Raw genomic sequence first — 23,778 nt, 5'->3', positions numbered from 1 at the left:
GAAAAAATTAATATTCACTTAGAAATTCATACACTATACTTAGATGATATTCACCCCAGCTCCTCGTTAAACCCTCCCAGGTGCACCGCCATCTCTCTGCTCCCCCAACTTTGTGTCTTTTTTTTTTTTTTAATTTAATAACCCTCCAATTTCAGTTTCTGCTGCCAGTATACTTGTGGTGATGGGCCATCCACTGGAGCCTCTCCTCTGGAGAACTGGTTCCCTCCCCGCAGAAGCCAGCTCCTCAGTTGCAGTGGGACTCCATGCTGGAGTGCTGGCTGGCTTGATCTTGTGTGGGTCTTGTGCAGTGGTCCTGTTATGTGCAGTAGATGCCGCTTTGCTCCAGTCTAATCTCAGTTCTGGGATCTTTCTGCCCCGTCCACGATGGTGCTGCAGTCTTGGGGAGGGGTGTGATTTAAGGGTCCCGTTTGTGAGTAGGCACTCTCCAGTCATTTATTCTCTGTGCTTTGCTAAGTTGTGCATTTCTGTGTTAACCACCACCCACTGCATAAAGAAATTTCTTTGTTGAGATCTGAGAACTGCACTAATCCATCAGTAGAAAGATAAGAATTTAGACAACAGATTGATACTGTATTCATTTAACAAAATAATAGCCATAGGTCCACCCCCTGAGGCCTGTGAGCTAGCGCCCAGCCATAGGTTCTTGGGTGGATTTGCAGTACCAGGCATGCATCTCCTCCTGTGGAGCAGGCCTGATATCTAATTAGAAAGTACTTGGTTACTCCATAACATTCATGCCACTATTGTACCCATGGGCTATCTTGCGATGCTGGTCATTATTATAGTCACTTGGTTCATAGCCCAGTAAGACTCTTTCTGACCCCCTGCCAACTCCAGCAGCCTCCACAGCACTTTCTAGTACTAGCCACTAGGGAGGAAGCTTCCTGTCAGTACAAAGTGATATCTCCATGCCATGTGTCTGCAGTGAGAGGGTTTACCATCAAGTTCTCGTAGACAGTCAAGAGAATGACTATAGTCTGTATTGTTTTGGGGGTCTGTGGGACACCTCTGCCCATCAGTTCCAGGGGAATTAGCCCACATAACTTGGAAAAGGGATAACCCACTATTTTATAAACTTGCTAAATAAATGTGTGCGTGCATGTAAATGTAAAGGAATTTAATTGGGCATAGCCTCCTTTTAATTTGTGTGTGTAGGGGGCGTTGGGGTGGGTGCATATATGTGCATCTATTTATGGAGGCGAATGATCAAGTTTTATTAGGTGCCACCCATTGTGTTTTAAATTTTTTTGGTGTGTGTGTGTGTATATACCCATACACATAGGCAGTGCTGTGGAACACATGTGAAGGTTAGAAGACAACTTGTGATGACCAGTTCCATGTGTGTTCCATGATTGAGTGCGACTGTTAGGCTTGGCAGCCAGTGTCTACCTGCTGAGCCCTTGCCAGCCCTCTGCCATGTGTTGCTCTTTCTCCTGTCTCGGCCGTCATTGTTAGCTGACTGATGTCAGTCTTCTTTTTTATTCTTATTCTCTCCAGGTTCATGTTAGCATCCTGAATGACGCACAAGCCCTTGAGATTTAGTTCATAAACTTTAATTTGTATAATTAAAGTGTTTGTAAATAGAGCTGGCGAGGCATTCAGTATAAAAGTGCTTGCTCTAAGCCTGACACCGTGAATTCATCCCCCAGCCCACAGTGGAGCGGAGAACTATGTCCCAAAAGTGGTCCTCTGACCACGTGTGCACCGTGGCACGTGCATGGCCACCCACACACAATAATAATAATAAAACAAACCTAAAATGAGTATAAATAGATTGCATTTTGAGAACCACAGATATGTTTTCTTTTGAATTTTGAATGCAGCAGAGGAGGTAATAAGCCTTGCTGCTGTGAAGGTTTGAACACGAACAGTGTAGTGAAAACATACTCTGCTTCATTAAAGGAAACGCAGCCCAGAAAGCATGCTTTTCCCCCATATAACTGGCATGCTTGTGAGTGGTGGCCGGTGTTGATAGAGGTGGGGGCAGGATAGGCACTTTCTTGACTTTCCAGGCAAACGAGCACTTCTGTGGCTTTCAGAGGATGAACGTAGTAGTACCAGTAAGCACTTTCATGCTGTTTGACCCAGTAATAAAATTGGTTAAAATTCCAACAAAAAACTAGCTATTGGAAGGTCTTTGTGCCAGTCATATTTCCTTCTCTGTTTTTACATTTTTGTTTATTTACTTATTTTGTGTGTGTGCACACACGCATACTCATGAATATGGGTGCCATGGTGCTTCTGTGGAGGTCAGAGGACAGTTTGTGTGTGTTAGTTCTGTCTCTTCAACATATGGATACTGGGGATCCAATTCAGGTCATTGGGCATGGTGGCAGGCGGCTCTACCCACCGAGTCATCTGGCCAGTTTACAACCCTGTCTCTAATGGTGAGGTATTATGTAGCTAAACTATCTGACAGTAGCTGTCTTAGTGAGACATTTCCACCCACAATACTTTACAGCCATTAAAAATAGCTTTGTCACAAGAAAAAAATTGAAATAAATTAGAATTTTAAGGAGGTATATTGTCCAGCTATAATTTTTTAAAAAATGCGTGTGCTCCAAGGCGTGATGGCACACACCAGTAATCCTGACTTTCAGGATCACGAATTTGAGGCCAGCTTGGGCTACAGAGCAAGACCCTGTATTTCTGTGGTGGTGGTGGTGGTGGTGGGGCTGAAAAATGGGGTTATGAAGATGTCTCAGTGCATAAAGTACTTGGAGTTCAAGTATGAGGACTTGAGTTCAAATCCCCAGAACCCACGTAAAAGCTGGACAAATAGCACAAATCTTTGTAATCCCAGCACTCCTGTGAGGAGACAGTAGCCAGAGGCAGGGAGGCCCCGAGGTTCATGAGACAGCAGTGGAAAAACACAGAAGAGCATCCCTGTCAAACAAGGTGGGAGGTGAGCAGACATTTGAGACTGTCCTCATATGCACTGTGTGTCCACATTTGTGCATGTGTATGCATAAGTGTGTGCGCGCACGCATGCGCGCGCGCGCACACACACACACACACACACAATAAAACCTACAAATGGGAAAACAATGTGTAGAGAAAGGATCGGAGCGAGCGAGCATTCTAGCTCCCTGAAGGCAAACACCATCTTCGTGGTTGCATTCTAGGCTTTCCCAGGACCTTACATACCAGTCAGTCATGCAAACCTGTGTTTTTAAAACTGATGATTGTTCTATGTATAGGTGAAAACATAGAATTTTGTTTTGATTTTTTGGTTTTTTGAGACAAGGTTTCTCTGTATAACAGCCCTGACTATCCTGGGACTTGCTTTGTAGACCAGGCTGACCTTGAATTCACAGAGCTCCACCTGCCTGTGCCTCTCGAGTACTGGGGTTAAAGGCGTGCGCCACCATCGCCACCCAGTGAAAACATGGTTTTTAAACTGTGGCTTCTGTGCTTCTGTTTTAGATAAAAATTTTGATGATGAAGATTCTGTGGATGGAAACAGGCCTTCTTCTGCCAGCTCCTCCTCATCCAAGGCTCCATCTAGTTCCCGGAGGAATGTTAGCATGGGGACTACCCGTCGGCTCGTGTCGTCCAGTCTTGGATCTAAGTCTTCAGGTAAGACCCCATCCTGTGTGACGTCCTGTGTGGTGTTCTGGGATCTTTTGTCATAGTACTTGCCTACCATGCCCCCTAGGCATGAACTCGCCCCGCGTGCACATTCTTGCTTGCAGTCTTTGATTGGCCTGGTACTTCTCTGTTGATGCTGATGAGCTGGCAATGCAGTTTAGATGCCACAGCTGTGAAAGCCAGAGTAGGCTCAGTGAAAGCCTGAGGGAGGAGGCACAGGAGTGCTGCCCCCTGGTGGTGTGTCCTGGAATGACAGTATCCTGACTGGATCCACAAGGTGCTGCTGTGTCTCTCCAACCCAAGCATCCTGCCCTGGAAGCTGTGTTGGCCACAGGAAGAGCAGCGTTACTTTGCTTCATATGTTGGTTATTCTTGCTAGTTGTTTTTACTGTTGAGTTTATTTAACATAAAATTCACATTTTAAAAGACTGATTTACTTTTGTTTTATGTGCATGAATATTTGCTAGCATGTATGCGTGTCACTGTGTACATATCTTGTTCCTGCAGCATAAGGTCCCCTGGAACTGGAGTTACAGATGATTGTAAACCAGTTTGGGTTCTGTGCAAGAGCAGTAAATGCTCTTGACCTCTGAGCCATCTCTTCAGCTATTATGAAGGGGAATAATGTCAGTGTCTCATTCACCTCCCTTGAAGCATATATCAAGACTGTGTGTGTGTGTGTGTGCGTGCACACACACGCATGTACATACATACATCTGTATGCCTGGGCATGATTGCAGAGGTCAGAGGACAACTTTGGGGCATCAGTTCTTTTGCTTCTGTGATGTGGGTTTCAGGGAGCAATTCAGATCGTCAGCCTTGGTGGCAAGTTCCTCTGCCTGCTAAGCCATCTCACCTGCCCTTCTGCTTTCCCCTAATGCCCCTCCCCACCGAAGCCTCCATTGGGTCGGCTTTGCCCTCAGCTGTGCCCTCATCCTTTGCTTAGCACCGTGACCCCGAGTGCATTCAAGTTCCTGGTCTGTGGCTTCTGTGGGCTCAGGGGCCATAGCTCCTCCCACGCACGCGCTCTCACTGCTCCAGTCATGGCAAAGCACTAGGAGCACTCTGCTCTGCATCGCTGCCTGTCGTGCGAGCACGTTTACTGCCACCTGGCTGGCCGTTTGTTGTTTTATCTTCTCTAGCGGGTCCAGCAGGGCCCTAACAGCAAGTCACATGTCTGATAAGAGAGCAGACATGCTAATCTATATATGTCACTGTTGACACTTCAAGGATGAGCACAGGGAATAAAACAACAGAGTTGTCACGTATGGGGTTCACTCCCATACCTGGCATTTCTTCCTGTGGCTGCACGGAGTGGTCAGACAGTCTCAATGTGATCCAAATACATTTTCCTCACCAGTCCTTCCGGAAGCCCCCATGGGGCCAGATTTGCCTTCAGCCCTGCCTTTGTTTTAAGTGTACAAGGATTTTTTTTTTCTTCCAGTTTTTTGAGGCAGGGTTTCTCTGTGTAACATCCCTAACTATCCTGGAACTCACTCTGTAGCCCAGGCTGGCCTCAAACTCACAGAGATTCTTCTGACTCTGCCTTCTGATTGTTGGGATTAAAGACGTGCACCACCACCTCCCGGCTACAAGGCATTTTAACTCAGCTTTGTGGGAGAGACTTGAACTGATAGCTAAAGATGTGAGGGACCAGAGAGATGGCTCAGCGGTGAGTGTACTGGCTGTTCTTGCGGAGGACCAGAGTTGGCATCTGGTACTCACATCCGGTGGTTCACAACTGCTTGTGAGCAGCTCAGAGGCTCCAGTGCTCTCTGGCCTCTGTGTGCACCCATGCACAGTGCACACAGCTACGCGCAAGCTCATGCACATAAGTGAACTCAATCTGTGTTATGCGCTTTAAATGTTCCAGAATTCAGTTTCAGTTGTGTGTATGCGCAGTTCTGTAGGATGTTTTTTATAGTGTCGAGCTTATTGAGTGTATGTACAGTTCTGTAGGATGTTTTTTATAGTGTCGAGTTCATGCTGTCTTTGTTTTAACAGCTGCAAAAGAAGGTGCTGGCGCTGTGGATGAAGAGGATTTCATTAAAGCCTTTGATGATGTGCCCGTAGTGCAGGTCAGTGTGTCTGTGCTGCTGTTGAAGGCAGGGGAGTGACTCAAGAAATGGCTCACAATTGCCCGTAACCCCAGCTCCAGCATATATAACACCCTCTTCTGTCTTCCGTAGGAACCTATAAATATGATACATACACAGGCACACAAGAAAAATAAATAATTTTTTTTTTGGAGACCAAGTTAGAAAGTCTTCAGATTTCATTTTTCACATACCCGGTACCCATATCAGTTAGCTCTGTGTTACAGCAGTGAAATGCCTGAGGTAGCTAGGTTTTTAAAGTGAAAAGATCCATTCAGCTCATAACTTTGGAGCCCCAAAGTACAGAGTATATGGAGCAGGCTCGAGAACCACGCCTCAACAGCAATGCTTCATGGTGTCGGGTAGATGGCCGTGGGACAGCAGGCAACTCCTGTCAGACCAGCAGACAGAGGCCTGGGTGGAGTCAGCTCAGGCTCTTATAACAATCTTTTCAGAATTGCTTCCCCACGGATCAAAGGCCTTAAAGGGCCCACTGCCTGTCAGCCACACACACACACACCCCGCTCCTCACCGTTCCACACAGTGGGCCTTGGGAGCACTCATGTCCAGAGCGTGATACCACTGCAGAGTCCTTTACCTTGCAGTGTGAAACCTCAGGGACAGATTAGAGAGTGTGGGAGCCCTGTAAGTATCTGACAAGAACAGAAGGCCTGGTCCTGTTTGATATCTCCGGAAGAACAGGAAAGATGTCTCTGTGCAGGAAGTTAGTTTATCGGGTCACAGAAAAGAGACATTGGTGATTGGTTAGAGAAGAAAGACATATATTTTAAGATTTTTTTTCTTGGAAATGTGTACTAAGTTTTGACACCTAAAACACTGAAGAGTGTGGTTCGTAGAAGCCTGGTTTACACTATCTTGGATGCTCCACTTAACAAATGAAGGACTGGGGCCTGCCCTCTGCCTGTATCCTCTGTTCTGACTGGGGCTGGTTCTGTGTGTTGTGCTGTGAAGTCCTGCAGCACTTGCTAGGTCGCCTCCTGCCACTCTCCTTGCCCCATCAGGTGGCAGGCTCCGCGGGCTTAGGTTCATCCTTGGCCCTCTTGATGGAAGTCTCGCAGTAGGACTGAGGACCAGCGAGTAGATTTGAAAGTGTTAAGTGAGAGTTCAAGAGCTTGCTCTGTAAGCTGGTGCAGTGGTTTCCCTTACATTGACCACAAGCAGTAGCGAAGGAGGGGATCTATCTGGCTCATTCCAGATCACATCCCGTCATTGCGGGAGGTCAAGGCAGGAATTAAATGGCGGGCCTGCATGCTGTTCACACTACTGTACCTACCCAGGAAATTCACTCACAACCAATGAAATCCAGCAGGAGTGATGGAGGATGCTGCTTGCTGGCTTTCTCTCAGGCTCGTGCTTAGCTAGCTTTCTTAGCCAGTCCAGGAGCCCCTGCTCTGCTGCTGATACAGTGGGCTGGGTCCCTCTGCATCAATCAACAATCAAGACAATTCCACACCAGCATCCCCACGGGCCAGTCTAGCTTAGGCAGCCCCTCAGTTGATGCTTCCCTCTCAGATGATTGCAGGCTGGCTCAGGGTGATAGTTAGAGCCGGTTAGACGATGCTCCAGACACCTGATGACCTGAATTTGATTCCTGAATCTCACAGGAGAAGTTGAGTGGTTGCTTGAAGTTGCAGTGCACCATGGCACACCTGCCCCACCTCTTGTCCCCCCATATGTATTCAGTAATAAGTTTTTTTAAAAAATGAAAAATGACTAATGAAGGTATCTCTGTTGCTTTCTTTGTACACAAATTCCTTTGCTACATTTCTAGTAAAGATGTCCAGAGCAAGGTTGTGTACGCGTGGCAGCAAATCTAGAGTTCCCGTTGATTGTGGGTGTGGGCTCACTGAGATGAACATGCCCAGAGAATTCCTCACCTGGAGTGAGAGTTTCTTTTATTCTGCTTCCTTGACTTCATGTATTTAAAATTCATCTTAATTGGGCACATTGTCTTTTGTTAAGTATAAATTAATTTTGCTTCCAGATTTACTCCAGCCGAGACCTCGAGGAATCGATAAACAAAATTAGAGAAATCCTGTCGGATGACAAGCATGACTGGGAACAGAGGGTCAATGCTGTAAGTGCCGCTGTCCTGGCTTCCATTACACGTGTTTGTGTGCTTCCCTATTTCCGTGCACGTCAGTTACCATCTGTACATCTTATTTTTGTGGTGATTCACCTCACTTGGTTTCATTGTTTGCTGTGAGCTTTGGTTTTTGAGTTTGTTTCAAGGTAGTCTCACTACATCTTAGTTTGCTTTCTGTTGCCGCGTAGACCCCATGACGAAGAGCAGCTTGGAAAAGAAGGGTTTCTTTGTCTCACGGGTTACAGTCCACTGCTAAGGAGGCTAGGGCAGGGCTGGGCGCTGGAACCTGGAGGGAAATCTGAAGCAGAGACGGGAGGGTGCTGCTGGTCTCTGCCTTGCTCAGCCTGCTTCCTTACAGAGCCCAGGACCTCCCGCCCAGGACCTCCCGCCCAGGGGCGTCACCTGCAGTGGGCTAGGCCTCACACATCAATCATCAGTTAAGAAAATGTCCAAAGACATACCCACAGGCCAATCTGATGAAGGCAGTTGAGATTCCCTCTTTCCAGATGACTCTAGTTTATGTCAAGTTGACAAGAATTAATGATAAAAATTACATGCTGTGTAACCCATGCTGGCTTTGAACTTGGGATCTCCTGCTTTAGCATGTGGAATGGTGGCCTTAATGGTCATGCGCTCCCACACCCAGCCCTACTTTTTTTTTTTTCCGAGACAGGGTTTCTCTGTGGTTTTGGAGCCTGTCCTGGAACTAGCTCTTGTAGACCAGGCTGGTCTCGAACTCACAGAGATCCGCCTGCCTCTGCCTCCCAAGTGCTGGGATTAAAGGCGTGCGCCACCACCGCCCGGCTTTTTTTAAAAATTCCAAGTTGCTGGGAGTGGTGGCACATGCCACTTGGGAGGCAGAGACAGGCACGCAGACAGACAGATCTCCATGACTTTAAAGCTAGCCTGGTGTTCATAGAGTTCTAGGACAGCCGGAGCTACATAGAGCGATGTGGTCCAAAGAGCAAGCAAACAAATAAAAAACAAAAACAAGAAAAACTCAGCAGCTTAAAGGCTCGAGAGCTGGCTTGGCTCAGCAGTTAGAGCACTGTGCTCGTCATCCCATTCTGGGAACAAATGCCCCTTCTGGCCTCCATAGGCCCCTGTGTGCCTGTACTGCACATAGACTCGTGCAGGCGCACACACACACCTAAAATGTTCTTAAGAAAATCATTTATTGCCGGGCGATGGTGGTGCACGCCTTTAATCCCAGCACTTGGGAGGCAGAGGCAGGCGGATCTCTGTGAGTTCGAAACCAGCCTGGTCTACAAGAGCTAGTTCCAGGAGAGGCTCCAAAACCACAGAGAAACCCTGTCTCGAAAAACCAAAAAAAAAAAAAAAAAAAAAAAAGAAAATCATTTATTATGGGTACTGCATTTTAGAATGGAGTCTTAGTTGTGATTTAGTTTGTTCATTGTACATTAGGTAATAATTAGCTGTCCAGTTGTCTTTGCAAAGATAGGGGCTAGAGATATAAATTCAGCAGTTAAGCTTACAGAGGACCCTAGCTTGGTTCCCAGCATCCATATCAGGTGGCTTATAACCACCTGTAACTCCAGTTCCAGGGGCTCTAACACCCTTTTGGGCCTCAGCAGACACCTGCATAAATATGTCACATGCACACACAGACAAAACTACACACACACACACACACACACACACAAATATTTTCTTTAAAAAAATTGTTCCTATTATCAGTTAACTTTTATTTATATTATATTGATGGCTTCTTTGTTATGTAGATTCAGTGTTTAACAATGTTTCCCACACCTCTGACTTTTCTCATCCCATTAGCTAAAAAAGATGAGGTCGTTGCTCTTGGCTGGGGCTGCCGAGTACGATAACTTCTTTCAACACTTGCGTCTTCTGGATGGGGCCTTCAAACTCTCTGCTAAGGACCTGCGGTCTCAGGTAGTGCGGGAAGCTTGCATCACATTGGGGTAAGGACTGCGTGCAATGCGTTCCGTTCACCCGCACTGTTCTTAGAGATAACTGCTCGGGCATGTCAGCGGGGTCACCTCTCGCTGGTCTGCAAGACCCTAGCCTGTTAACACTTCTGTTAGAGTAGCTGCTTCCCAGTTATGTACAGTGTTGGATCTTAAATTATACTCACTGGCATGCGTCTCTGATGCCTCTATTGTACTACTAATAGAAAAATGAAATCCTATGGAATTCTGTCTGTGAGATCGTTTCATGACCTTAGCCTGCAGGGTATATGTGCATTAGGCCTCGTGTTTGTTTCTTGAAGAGTGCTATAGCAATGAAGGAAGTGCAGGCCTGTGGGTGCCATTAGTGCTGGAGCACATGCCTGTCGTGGAGAGCCCTGCGGTACTCGGGGCTAGAGAGAGAGTGAACAAGAGGCTGCAATACTGTCTTAGCTCTAGCCAAACTTAAGTGCTGTGTTTGCATGCTTCAGAATATTAAAGCAGTAGTCACAGCGGCTGGCAAGCATTGTAACTGTATAAAGTTTTAGGGCAGGCAGATCCTGGCATCATGTTTTATATACAAAACAAAAATAAAATCAGACGGGGCAAGCATTGGGTTCATGCTCCATGTTTATTAGTGCATCTTTGGTTTTGGCGGGGTTGATATTGCTCTTGTATACTTACTTGGAAATTGTTAAGAAACATTTGTTGGTGGATGGCTTCACCAGGTTCTTTGCTTGAACATTTTGAGGTGTCTTCGACCTTTTATCTCGAAGAGAACTGTGAAGGAGGGCTGTCAGCTGTGGAGAGTCTCTGTGCTTCCCTGTGTGAGAGAACGTGACTACATCTGCTCCTTTCTTATCGCAGGCATCTGTCGTCAGTTCTGGGAAATAAGTTTGATCATGGAGCTGAAGCCATTATGCCAACTATCTTTAATTTAATCCCAAACAGTGCCAAAATTATGGCTACTTCTGGTGTTGTAGCTGTCAGGCTAATCATTCGGGTAAGTATGTCATGGGGCCACCTATGAAGGACAAGAGTGGTAGATCCCGCTGGCTGATGGGATATAGCAGGCCCTCCCCCCGAGGGGGTGTCTGTGCCATTGCCATCTGTTTGCCCCTGCAGCAGTGTCTCTCTGCCACGATGGGGGCGGCCACACTGCAGGATTTGTGTTGTGTCTTGTGGGCTGGCGCAGCCGCTGACAGGCACGCCTTTGTCAACCTGCCGTTGGTTCTAAGTACTTGTCTCTCCCCTCCGTCACTTCTGTTCTTCCACGTTAGCTACTTGGTGCTTATGGCTTCTGCTTACCTGAAACTCATTTTACTAATTCAGCATGCAAGGAACTGGAACTCTTTCTTTGCTTGAGTTTTCTAGCACTTTAATGTGAGCAGCGACCAAGTGTTGATAATCCTCATGTGTGCTTTCAGGAAGAGTAGTTTATCCTCCTCTCTGCCACCCTCAGGCAGCTGCCTACCACCAAGCCCGAGGACCCGAGTTCAATCCTCATGACCCACGTGGTGGAGGGAGACCCAACTCCCACAAGTTGCCGCTGACTTCTGCACATGTGCCCTCACACACAAGCACACACACACACTCACACACTCATGCACCTACACAGAGTAAATAAATAAATATAATTAAAAAAAATTGAAACTCTGCAGGATGTGCTCTATCCCCAAAGGATGTTTGGTATTATTTTCATTCTTACTGTTTGTGTTTGCCCTTACTTGTAATATTAAAACCAGAGCCATTGTATTTTTCCATTGAGACAGTGTCAGGATGGCGCAGCATGAGGAGCCTTATGGATGCATACTGTCTCAGCTGCTGGCATGCGTTAGGCCTCCTACCTCAGACTGCCGTGACTCCCGACACATCATCCTGTCATCTGTCCTGGCTCTGCCAGTTCTCTAGTGGCCTGTGTGTTCCCTTCGCCAGCAGACATTTTAGACCGAGCGTCCACGTGCCGTGAGGTCAGTCTGTTGCGTCCTGTCCTGTCTGTGTTCCAGTGCTCACCTGTTTTCGCCTCTCTCCGCAGCACACGCACATCCCTCGGCTAATTCCTGTCATAACAAGCAACTGTACCTCGAAGTCTGTTGCAGTTAGAAGGTGCGTGTTGAAAGTTCCTCCTGATTGTCTTGTCAGTGTCTGAAAAACAAGATGATTCCCAGATCGCCTTCCATGGATCAAGTTTTGAATCTGAAGTTGTTATTATTTAAGTAACAGCTGCTTCTTGGTCCAAAATCAGTAAAATGTTCTGTGACTGGCAAGATGGTCAGTGGGTAAGGCGCTGAGTTCATCCCCAGGACTCTCAGAAGTTGTCTTCTGCCGTGCGTGCGTGCGTGTGTGTGTGTGTGTGTGTGTATGTGTGTGCGCGTGTGCGCGACCCTCAAAACCACCTTGTTGGCCTAGTCTTTATTTCTGATTCTTCTTTACTCCTCCTTTTCCTCTTCTCCCCCTTAAATGAAACTTACTCAAAGGATAGACTGGCAGAAGCGAAAAGCTGTTTAGTTTCACCAGCAGACACCTTTCTAAGTTCTGTGTTTCTTGCCTGTTTAGTTTCACCAGCAGACACCTTACTAAGTTCTGTGTTTCTTGCCACGTTTCAGGCGCTGTTTTGAATTTTTAGATTTGCTTTTACAAGAATGGCAGACACATTCACTGGAAAGGTAAGCCCCTGTGATTCAGAGCCGTCCTCTGGCCTGAGAGTTTTGGGGGTGAGCGCCCCAGCAAGCCGTCCACCCCGTCTTGTGTAAGGAAGGAGTGAATCATGTGTCACTAAGGGACCATTGTTTCTGCTGATGTGAGCCACTTCATAGTGGAGAAGCTTTAGGGATGTCATCCTTCCAGACACTAGTATGATACAGCTTGTGTGGCTCAGTTGGTAGCGTGCTTACTTAGCATATAAGAAACCCTGAGTTCATCCCCACTCTTAAATAAACTGCCTATAATCCCGACTGAGAGAAGATGGAGGAGGTGAGAAGGGAAGGGGGAGAGAGAGAAGCAGGGGGTGGGGGGGAAGCACAGGAGGGAGGGAAGGTCAAAAGTTCAAAGTCATCCTCAGATACATTGGGAGTTTTAACACCAGCCTGGGCTAAGGGTCATGTCTTAGGAAAAATGAAACAAAACTTATTTGCCTCCAGCTGACAGTATGCATTACCATTATTACGCGGTAGAGGGCAGTAGTGGTGCAGGTTCTGTTGGCAGCTTAGTGAGGGTTGAGCGCTGCTGCCCTCTTCTGATGCCTTGTAGGACGATTCACCCTGTCGTGGTCAGCGCTGTTTTTATGGCAGGCTATAGCTGACTGCTTTTACATATCAGAATTTAAAAGTAGCGCTGTGTCAGGGTCTCTAAACAACCACGTGTTGTTCTTTTTTGTTTGATATTTTTAGCTCCTGTCTGTTTCAGGTACCTGTGCTCTGAGTTAAGAGACAGCAGGTGGGAGAAGTGTGCCACAGTTTTGAGTGGGCATCACAGTTTGTCAGTTGGTTTCATCATAGTGATAACAGATGCAAGGAAATCCATCCCAGTGATGATAGAAATCAAAACTAAGACTCAGCCCAATCTCCTAAGCAACTAATCGGAAGCCCTGGTTTTGAGAAACTGAGGCTGCCCGCCAACTGAGAAAAGAGCAGAGGTGTGGTGTTTGGTGTCATGAAGACAGCATTTTGGGGGAGATCTTGTCTTTCTTGTTTAAGGAGATTCTCCCGTTCTAATGTGCACGTCACTGGCACTTTTGTCCCAGACATCTTTGTGTCATCCTGCCCAAGATTTTTTTTTTTCTCTTAACAAGGCGGAGGGGTAAGAGATAGGCACGCCACATTAACTGAGGTGCTGGCCACGAATAACATGGATTGTGGATGAAGAGTGTAGAACTTCTTTGCTTCTCAAAAGCTAAATAAGTATGGCTCACAAAGTAGTCGTGATTTAAAAGTAGTGCTATCCACACCCTTCTTTGAGAGTAGGTTGGGATGGGAGAGAGGGCACTGGCAAGGGGCGGTGGGGCATGCTCTTAGCCTCTCGGCTGTGTTACTTGACTGACTTTGGCATGAAGCCACCAGACCCTCCTTGTTATTTTGAACTTGGTTCCACAAGCCTGTTTTCACCCACTAAAGTTGTCTGCTTAGTGACTACCATTACTGTCTTTCCGAAATATCTAGACACATATCAGTATTAGCGGAAACGATAAAGAAAGGAATCCACGATGCCGATTCTGAAGCAAGAATAGAAGCCAGAAAGTAAGTTGCTATTGGCCCATGTTAGCCCTCAGACCCAACCCACTGTATGGTTTGCCTTACTCAATCATCTTGGTTTATCAAGCGTATGTTGTTAATTATAACTGTTAAATGTGACCCCAGAAGTCCACTTTAGCATGTTTCCCTAAGTTTCTGTGGATGTTTTGCTCTTTAGGTGGGCGCCTCAGTGGAACGGAGCATAAATAGGGCTGAGGTTGACAGTAGGATGCTTGTTTTCAAACTTAACAGAAATGGTCAGTAGTGCTGGTTCGCACTCTGTATTCATTTACCGAGCTGTCGAGAGCCGTACAACTCGGTGTTCCTGACCACGGTACCACGGGAGATGACAGCCACAGAGTATCCTCTTCTTGGGCATCCTGTTTGAAAACATGAAATGGTCACTTAAGCAAGCATGAATTATGGGAGGGGGAGTTGGGTTGACTGATGCCAGGGTTGTCGTGGTGATAATGTCCAGTTTCAGACTCCCAGCGGAACTGAAAATGCTTCAGTCGTGTGGTTATGGCCCTCAATCTAGTACCTTCCCAGAGGTCATAGGGCCTACTGACTTCCAAGTTAGAACCTTTAATTCCCGTTTTATAAATGACACAACAGCTCAGAGAAGTTATTTCTCCAGCATCAAAAGCTGGCAAGGAACAAGATGGCTCAACCTTGTAAAGGCGCTTGCCCCCAAGCCTGCTGACCTGACTTCAGTCCCTGGAGCCTACATACTCCCAGTTGTCCTCGCGTCCCCACGTGTGCTGTGGCCTCCCCACCCCACCACCACATCAGTAAAGAAGTAAAAGGGCCTTTTAGATTTAAGCTGTACACTGTAAAGCCAGGATTTGTCCGAGGCCTCTGGCCTTGTGCCCCGTTGCTCCTCCTAGCAGATAAAGGGAGGCCTCGAGTCCCAGAGATGCTGCATGAAGCACACTTGCGCTCAGCGGGGTCCTGACCAGCCCGGGGCTCGTCTTTTTCCTAGATGCTACTGGGGTTTCCACAGTCACTTCAGCCGAGAAGCAGAGCACTTGTACCACACGCTGGAGTCCTCCTACCAGAAGGCCCTGCAGTCCCACCTGAAGAACTCGGACAGCATCGTGTCTCTGCCTCAGTCAGACCGATCCTCGTCCAGCTCTCAGGAGAGCCTCAAGTAAGGGCTTTGGCTTTGCTGCCCACAGTGCAGTCTGCTCTACTAAAAGTTGGCTACACAGAAGCGCACACTGTTTTCACCTGGGTACCTGCTAAAGCGTCCCAGCTGTCAAGGTAGATTCCAGTTCTAGGTCATACTGTCGGGGAGGTGAGAAGTGTGGCCTTGGACTCTGCCGCAGACTCATTCCCCTCTGCCACAGCATAGAGCTATAAAGCACTGTGAACTGTACACATAAGGAGTCTTCCAAGAGGATGCGAACGTGCCCAGAGACAGGCCTGGAAAGACACGGAACTGCACCTGCATGTCTGCCCTGCACTTGACCTCTGTCCCTGTTATTGTTTTTTTTTTTTTTTTTTTTTTTTTTTTTTTTTTTTAGGGTTTTTTTTAAATATTTTCTATAGTTTATTTAATGTGCATTGGTGTGAAGGTGTCAGATCCCCTGCAACTGGATCTTCAGACAGTTGTGAGCTGCCATGTGGGTGCTGGGAATTGAACCCAGGTCCTTTGGAAGAGCAGTCAGTGCTCTTAACCACTGAGCCATCTCTCCAGCCCCCCTGTTATTGTTTTGTTCTGTTTGAAAGGTCATTCATCCCAAACATAATGGTAGCACTCTGTCAGATGTGAGGTTGGTAAAGTAATGCCTGAAAGTTCTGAAGACCCTGGATGTTCTCCACGGGCACACTTTGCTGTGTTGTGTCACTGCAGATAAAGTACACTTTGGTAACACACGTGTGTGCATTTTGCAGCCGGCCCCTTTCTGCCAAGAGAAGTCCCACCGGCAGCACCACATCCAGAGGTAAGAGATCAGCCACAGAACCACAGAGTCACTGAACCGCATCGGTAGGAGGCCTGTTCCTGCCCTGAGGCTGCGTTCAGTGACAGGAAGCTGGGGCCTGCCCTTCTCCCCACTCAACTGGGCTCATGTACCCTGCCACCTCTGGCTCCTCGGCAGGGCTCCACTACACCAGACCAGTTGTTGACATTGTCGGGGTGGCTAGGCAGACAGAGGTCAGGCTCTGTGACCTCTCTTCCCCCACCCCCTGCAGCCACCAGTCCTTTTGCTCCTAGGGTCACATAAAGGGAGAGTGAGGGCAGCAATTTGGTGGCTTAGAAGCTGGGATAGGGTGTGTTTCCAGAGAGGGCATAGCTGGATGGGAACACCTAACTTTATTTCATATGTAGCCATAACCTTAGACCTATAGTTTTCTGTTCCTAGGACTGGAACAGTAGTAGGCACCCCACAGGCATGCTTACTGTGTCTTTCCTTGCATTGCATGAACCCGTCTTGGGGACAGTGAGGTATTTCCTTCCGCCCATGGACACCAACATATGTTACAACTTAGTGTTTGTCTCTAAGCTAAGCAGAGAGCAGCATGTAACAGGATGTGTTTGAACTTCCACGTGCTCAGTCCTTCCTGACTCCTCTTCCTTTACCACTAAAGCCTCTACAGTTAGTACCAAATCTGTGTCAACGACAGGATCCCTCCAGCGATCCCGAAGCGATATTGACGTGAACGCAGCAGCCAGTGCCAAATCCAAAGTCTCCTCATCCTCGGGCTCCACCGCCTTCAGCTCTGCAGCAGCGTTGCCTCCAGGGTCCTATGCATCTTTAGGTAACCAGGCTCCCTCTTGTCCCCCTGCCCCAGTGATTACAGGCCTCTGGCTGAGGGGAGCCTCACTGTTGCAGGGTGGTCTAAAGTCTAAGTAATGGCACTAAGGGATACTTCCCAGCCACCGTCTGTCCAGTGTCCTATCTGGTGTCCCCTTTCTCTAGAACATCAGCCTGTTCTGTAAGGCATGTGTGCTTTCAGGCTGTGCGGTCCTCGTGCCTGTACTGGCTTTCCTCTTCCCACTGGTGGGGACAGAGCCAAGATGGTCAGTGAGGACTCACGTGTCCTGTAGTTGAGTATCTCTTAGTGGGGGAGGGGTAACGGGGTTCTGAAGGAATGTAATGGACCTTTAGCTAACTTAAGCACAGTTGTGCAAGTGTTCCACCTACATGTTTCCTGAGGCGAGAACACCCATACGCCAGTGATGCTCCAAAGGATTGTTCCTGATGATTTCCCAAATTTCTGGTATCTAACATAATGGTAGATGCTTTCTTTCTTGCCAGCTGACAATGAACACCCTCTCTGTTCTGCTGGGCTGGTGGTGTTTTCATTATATTTTTGTAAATGCCAAGATGCTCATTCAGTTCCCAAACCTGAGGACTTAGCTTAAGTTTAACACCAGAACCAAGTTGCTCACGTGGCCCATTAGGAATTTCAAGGTCACTGCCAGTTCTAAAGTGCTTTTGAGACTGGAAGCATGGGGACAGGACGTAGCCAAAGAAGGTGCCCCTTGTTCTCTCTCTGTCCCAGGGAGCAGGCTGTGCAAACTTTGAGTCTGTTTCTATGCCAATGACCTCATGGTGATGGTAGCCATCCGGCTCGGGCACATGTTGAGGGTGGGTAGAATGCCTGAAGGTCTTTTGTAAATGATTGCCCTTCAAGGCAGAAGAAAGGAGAGTTGAAATAAGAACCCTACCAACCTGAGACAGTGTATGTCCTGGAACCGTGTGTCCAGGCACATTCTCTTGAAAAGAGACCCAGGATGGGCAATCTTCTTCCTCATGGTAACTAGTACACCAATAATGTATACATATTAAGGTATTGTTTTGTAATACTGGGTGAAGAGAGAAGCCAGGGCTGTTCCCTCCCATGGTGAACGAGCTGTAATCTAGGTATTACCAGGGTGTCAATACTTTTGATTTACTTTTACTTTTGTTTTTTGTTTGTTTGTTTTGTTTTTGTTTTTGAGACAGGGCCCTACTGTATCACCCCAGCTAGCCTGGAACTCACTGTGTAGACCAAGCTGTCATCCAGCTCACAGAGATCATCTTGCCCCTGCCTCCCATAGTAATGGCCCCACTGTTAGTATTTTTAGTTAGCATTTGCTTGATGAGTTCATGCCGACCTTTAGTGGCATATCCGGGATCACTGCTGACTTGTACACATCTGGGGTATTTGGTTGAGGCCTGGTTAGATTTCCTCATTGCTGCTGGAATCTCAGAGTTGGGTCTGGTGACAGACAAGTGAGCCTTCAGCAGCCCTGAGGACATTCTCAGTGCAGGGTGTCCTCTCCAGGCAAGACTTCAGCTTCACTGTTCTCCCCCTTCCCCTTACGAATTGCACCTCCAGTGTCCTTGATTTTGCCCCTCCTCCACCCGCTACTTGACTCAAAAGCTAAGTAGTACACAGTTGAGACTGCGCCCAGGCCCCACGTAGGTTTGACCGTAGCACTTGACTCGTCACAGTGGAGCATTAAAGCTGATAACCGTTTTCCAAACTTCTAGAGTCCAGACACGTGAGGGAAGACTTGGAGTACGTAGGCCTGGATGCAGGTACTGAAGGGACAGCTGTGCTGGGCGCATAGTCGGGATAGGCCTTGCTACAGCCTCTCAGCTTCTCACTCGACTCTGCTCTGGGGTGACCGTAGAACCTCAGCTAGTCGCTGCTCTACGCCCTTCTGCTAGAACTTTCAGGGAGTGGGAACTTCCGAGGATGGTGCAGTTGACATAAGGGAGGTCCCGAGTCACGCTCGTCGACTGTGACACGACTCTGGGCCACTGTTCTGTTTTGCTTTCCAAAGGCAAATTGTGTTACGGCAGACAGAGCTAACTCCTGGTGAGGGCACACTGTGCTGGCTTCCAGCTCTGCTCTGCGTTTGAATGTGTTTCCCTTTTGGCTTTATTTTAAAGTGTACATTTTGCTTTTTTAGTAGCTAATAACATTCTGCTTTTTAATTTCCTGAATGTTACTAACTGTTCCCTGTTGTCCCTCCCTTGTTTTTTAATTGGCTTAAAGACGGTACTACCAGTAAAGCAGAGGGTAAGCAGTTTGTTTCTGTGATTGAGGTGTGTGTCTCTCTGGTCCTTTGTTCCCACCGAGTGCTTCCTGGTGCCCACGTGTCCTCACTGAGGTCCCTGCATGATGTGTTGCACGATGTCCCCACCCTCTTCTTCATTCTGTCTCCAGCGGCTCCTGGCCCTCCCTCCACCTCAGTTCTTTCCCTTCGTTGTTTAATCTCTGTTTTGATGAACCGGGGCACTGAAGTGTGCTGAGGGCGGTGATAGTGCTGCGGCCACACTGGGGAGGATATCAGATGCCACCTTGTATGCCACTGCCCTGGGGTTTATTGCTCATGAAGCCCCCGACATGAGCTCCACTTTCTTCTCTGCTTTCTGGGCCTCTTGGGTTCATCTTTCCAGTTCTGAAAGTAATGTCTGGGCCAAGTACTCGGGTTCAATGCTGGTGAAATTTTTCTACTAAGCTATAAAGACATCTTTTTAATGGTGTTTTTTTCTCCTATGAAGAACACTGCTGAATTATGGGATATTGTTTTTATTTGTGTCAGTGTCATGTGACCCTGTTTGTTCGTCTGCGCACACCGATCCTCTTGCCAGTCACATGAGAGCCTTCTCTGCCGAGCTCTGCAGTCCACACCACGGAGAGAAACGGGCATGCCCACTTCCCCATGATCCACATTTTAGGCCAAGAAGCTCTTGCTGAGTTCTTGCCTTGTTCTTTGTCCTTGAGACCCAGCCGGTGCACTGCGCTAACAGTGCCTTACATTATCGGCGGGTAGACCTCGTACCTTTCCCTGGGTTTCTGGGGAGAAAGCAGGATACTGCTTCCACAGTCGCGTGTAAAGTGCTGCCTATCAGAGGCAGTGCTCGGCCCCAGACCTCCAGACACTGCCTGCAGCAGTGGAGAGCAGTCTCTTCAGTTTGTAGTTGTGAGGTGGCTACCATGTAAAGGAGCCTAGGTTTGAGCAGGGCAGCTCTCTGTAGTTTGTAAAGTTTCCTTATTAGTGTGTGTATAGTGTGTGTGTGAGTGCAGGTTTGTGTGCTGTGGGGCAAGTGGTGGGCAGTTCCCAAAGGAGTCAGTTCTGTCCTTCCATCATGTGGAATCCCTGGGTCCTGAGCTCAGGTTGGCACATTTATATGGCAAGTGCTTAACCACTGAGCTCTCTTCCCCACTCCAGCAGAGTATTCGTATGTATACTTTCATTTTGTTTGGAGATAGGGTCTCATGTCGCCCACACAGGCCTCAAACTCTCTATCTAGCCAAAGTTGACCTGATGGTCTGATCCTCCTCCCAAGCGAGGCTGGGGTTTCGGTTGTGCACCACTGCGTCTGCATTCATCAGTGCTGGAAATCAAGGCAGGCTTTTGAGCGTGCTGAGCCAGCATTTTGCCAGCTGAGCTACATTCTCAGTTTTACTGTTCCTGAGGCCATAGTCTAGGTTCTCAGTAGTCAAAAAGGAAAATAGAGAAATAGGCTTAAAATGGTTTTGAGTTACATTTATTTATTGGTACGTTTGCACACCCGAGTGTATGTGTGAGCACAGAAGCAGCTACTTTACCGCTGAGCTAGGTTCCAGCTGTGAGCCTTTAAATATAGTAAATATTTTACAATCTCTAATGCCCGAGACAAAAAAAAAAAAAAGCCAAACTGGGTATGGTGGCACAATCCTATATTTAGTACTTGAGAGGCTGAGCAAAGAGTATTGCAGCAAGTTCAAGGCCAACCCATGCTACAGAGAGAGAGACCTGTGTCAAAACAACAACTACCAAGAAAGTCAGATTAAATATGGTGGCCGAAGGACATATGAGGGCACGGAGGGATGGCTCAGTGTGGACAAAGCGGTTACTGCGCAGGTGTGAGGACTGGAGTTAAGATCCTCAGCACATGCCGGGCGGTGGTGGTGCACGCCTTTAATCCCAGCACTCGGGAGGCAGAGGCAGGCGGATCTCTCTGAGTTCGAGACCAGCCTGGTCTACAAGAGCTAGTTCCAGGACAGGCTCCAAAACCACAGAGAAACCCTGTCTCGAAAAACCAAAAAAAAAAAAAAAGATCCTCAGCACACACACACAAGTCAGCGGGACCCGGCCAGCTGTCTGCCTGCAGTCCTGGCTCTTGGGAGACAGATGGGCTGCCTAGATCGAGTTGGCAGCTACACTAGCTGAATCAGCAAGCTCTGGCTTCAGTTGAGAGACCCTGTCTCAGTTGAGGAAGACACTGTGTCAACTCAGGCTTCCACAGGCGTGTGCACACACATTCACATGCACCTGACACACACACACGGCCAGGTTAGCTTAACTTTTGCTGAATTAAGATTGTACTAAAAAATTACTTAGGAAAAAGAGCTTAAATTTTAGTTTGGTTTGATGGGGAAAGAAGCCCACTTGTATACAAATGAGGCAAATGGACTTGTTTAGTTTTCTGTAAAGAATGAAACCATGGGGGCTGGAGAGATGGCTCAGAGGTTTAAGAGCATTGCCTGCTCTACCAAAGGTCCTGAATTCAATTCCCAGCAACCACATGGTGGCTCACAACCATCTATAATGGGGTCTGGTGCCCTCTTCTGGCCAGCAGGCATACACACAGACAGAATATTGTATACATAATAAATATTTTAAAAAAAGAGAGAATGAAACCATGCCTGATAACTGTAGTGCAGAACAGAGACCCGCTGTCAGCACTTTTCTGAGCTGATTGATCGTTGCATAGGTCACCACTTACCGCTGGACAAGATGGCATAAGTATGTCTGGAGCCATTGTAGAAATGATCACAAATTCTCTCCCAACTTCAAGTGGAAATTCATTGGGCAAGACTTTAGCTGACTCAAGTCAGCAAGTTAAGCAGTTATTTTTAGAATCAGACATAGAAGTTTTGGGCTGAATCGACAATTGAGAACCATGCCTGTAAGGTAGACGTAGAACACAACTTTGGGCTTCCATCTTGTAGGGTCTTTTCCAGAAGAATGAAAACACAACTGAATGAGAATTCTCAGCAGTGTTAGAATGCTGTGAAACTGGAATATTCTTCCTTGACTCCATGAAAGCTGAAGACGTAACTCTTCCTAAATTCCTTGCTTCTCCCAGTGTCTGCTCTTCTTTTTATATATAGTTGGTGCATTCTTTTTTTTTTTAATTTTTTTTATTAATTAATTTATTTAATTATTAAAGATTTCTGCCTCTTCCCCGCCACCACCTCCCATTCCCTCCCCCTCCCCCAATCAAGTCTTCCTTCCTCCTCAGCCCAAAGAGCAAGCAGGTTTCTCTGCCCTGTGGGAGGTCCAAGGACCACCCACCTCCATCCAGGTCTATTAAGGTGAGCATCCAAACTACCTGGGCTCCCACAAAGCCATTACGTGCAATAGGATCAAGAACCCATTGCCATTGTTCTTCAGTTCTCAGTAGTCCTCATTGTCCATTATGTTCAGCGAGACCGGTTTTGTCCCATGCTTTTTCAGTATAGTTGGTGCATTCTTGGCTCCTCCAACTCTACAATTTTTCCTTCATTCTTATGCAGTTATTTCATTTTATTATTCTCAGGCTGGCTTTGCCCCCTTCCACACTTGTTTTGTCTCTGTCACTCGTGGTATACAATTGAAGTGTGTTCTCATGGTTCTCTGTCACTTACTCGTGGTACACAATTGAAGTATTTCCTCATGGTTTGCTGTCATTTACTCATAGTACACAATTGTAGTATTTTCTTATGGTTTGCTGTGTTTGTGCAGTAGCTGTGATTCTCTTGAAGACCACAAAATATTTTGTGTTTTTCCTTTAAAACACATCCAGGCACTTATAATTGCCAACTAATTAGAGTAGAAACCAGTTTCCCTTCCTGTGAAGGAGGCACCCATATCTGAACACAGCACAACAGAGAACCTTCAAACTATGTAGCTACTTCCCCCAAAAGTAAAAAGTTCAAAAACAACAAGAGGCCTTTTCAGGATGCCCCTATACAGCATAGCAGTGAGAGGCCAAAGCACACAGAAAACCAGACCTCGAATTTACACAAGGTGCAAGACATTGGCCCGCAGCCAACCAGCATTGACAAGGGCCACGAGAAGGTAGAGGCAGAAAAACTATCTTCAGATCATCTTGCTGTCTTCAGTGTCTTTTCTGATTCTTTGTCCCTGAGCTCTGTATGTACAGTAGGCGGAAGGTCCCATCTCTGTTGTGGGATTTGAGACACCCCTTGCTGTAGAACTAAGTGATTTGAGTTTGCAGTTCCTATGAGGACTCTTGAATTCTCACGGGAGGAGCCGCTCTTGGCTCTGTCCACTGGGCTTTCCATGTATTCTGTCAACCAGGTAGGAGATTACAGGCCGAAGGCGCTGCACGTGTGAGCACTCCAGGTCTTTAGAGTCAGTTGTGGGATATGAAATACCTACTCTAGCTGTTCAAAAGAAATACGAAATTTGCATCTTACTGTTGAGTGAAAAACGTAGAATTTAGTGGCCAAAATGATCCTCGTGGTTGAGAACACCCGGCCAATCCAGAGTAAGCAATGCAGTCACCCGCTCCAGACACCATGAATACAGGGTCCAGGTGGAATTAGCAAAACCCTGGGGCCTGTGGGCATTCACCGGCATGAATCTGCCGTACAGACAGGACTCATATGCCTTCATCACTGGTCAGCAAAAGGCAACGTTACTGGAAAAAGACGAGGGCATTTTGTGGGCATGTGTGTCAGGGGGAGGTGACTGAACCCCCACGCCTTGTATAGTCTGTCAATAAGTTGTACCCCTAAATCCAGCATTTTGAAAAAAATCTCTTTTGAGTCAATAGTACTTCATTGCTTCTATTTTGCTTTGTGTTACATGA

General features: G+C 47.2%; 1 protein-coding gene across 30 annotated transcripts in view; it reads left to right on the top strand.

The window, feature by feature from the left end:
• Clasp1 (cytoplasmic linker associated protein 1) overlaps window positions 1-23,778 on the top strand; it is a 218,241-nt gene that overhangs the window by 112,670 nt on the left and 81,793 nt on the right. For 18 of the 30 annotated variants that reach the window (XM_057769414.1, XM_057769399.1, XM_057769413.1 and 15 more), the window contains exons 9-19: window positions 3,448-3,600; window positions 5,617-5,690; window positions 7,714-7,806; window positions 9,610-9,755; window positions 10,608-10,743; window positions 11,776-11,846; window positions 12,347-12,406; window positions 13,898-13,975; window positions 14,952-15,119; window positions 15,866-15,915; window positions 16,562-16,732. In XM_057769414.1, the coding sequence (XP_057625397.1) occupies window positions 3,448-3,600; window positions 5,617-5,690; window positions 7,714-7,806; window positions 9,610-9,755; window positions 10,608-10,743; window positions 11,776-11,846; window positions 12,347-12,406; window positions 13,898-13,975; window positions 14,952-15,119; window positions 15,866-15,915; window positions 16,562-16,732 (1,200 nt within the window). Of the gene's footprint in view, window positions 1-3,447; window positions 3,601-5,616; window positions 5,691-7,713; window positions 7,807-9,609; window positions 9,756-10,607; window positions 10,744-11,775; window positions 11,847-12,346; window positions 12,407-13,897; window positions 13,976-14,951; window positions 15,120-15,865; window positions 15,916-16,561; window positions 16,733-18,453; window positions 18,502-18,964; window positions 18,989-23,778 lie in introns of all 30 variants that reach the window. The other 12 variants (XM_057769402.1, XM_057769409.1, XM_057769394.1 and 9 more) reach the window with 3 other exon arrangements.

Source organism: Chionomys nivalis, chromosome 5 (assembly GCF_950005125.1).
Source record: "Chionomys nivalis chromosome 5, mChiNiv1.1, whole genome shotgun sequence".
NCBI lineage: Eukaryota > Metazoa > Chordata > Mammalia > Rodentia > Cricetidae > Chionomys > Chionomys nivalis.
This window is presented reverse-complemented; position numbering and strand designations above follow the sequence as displayed.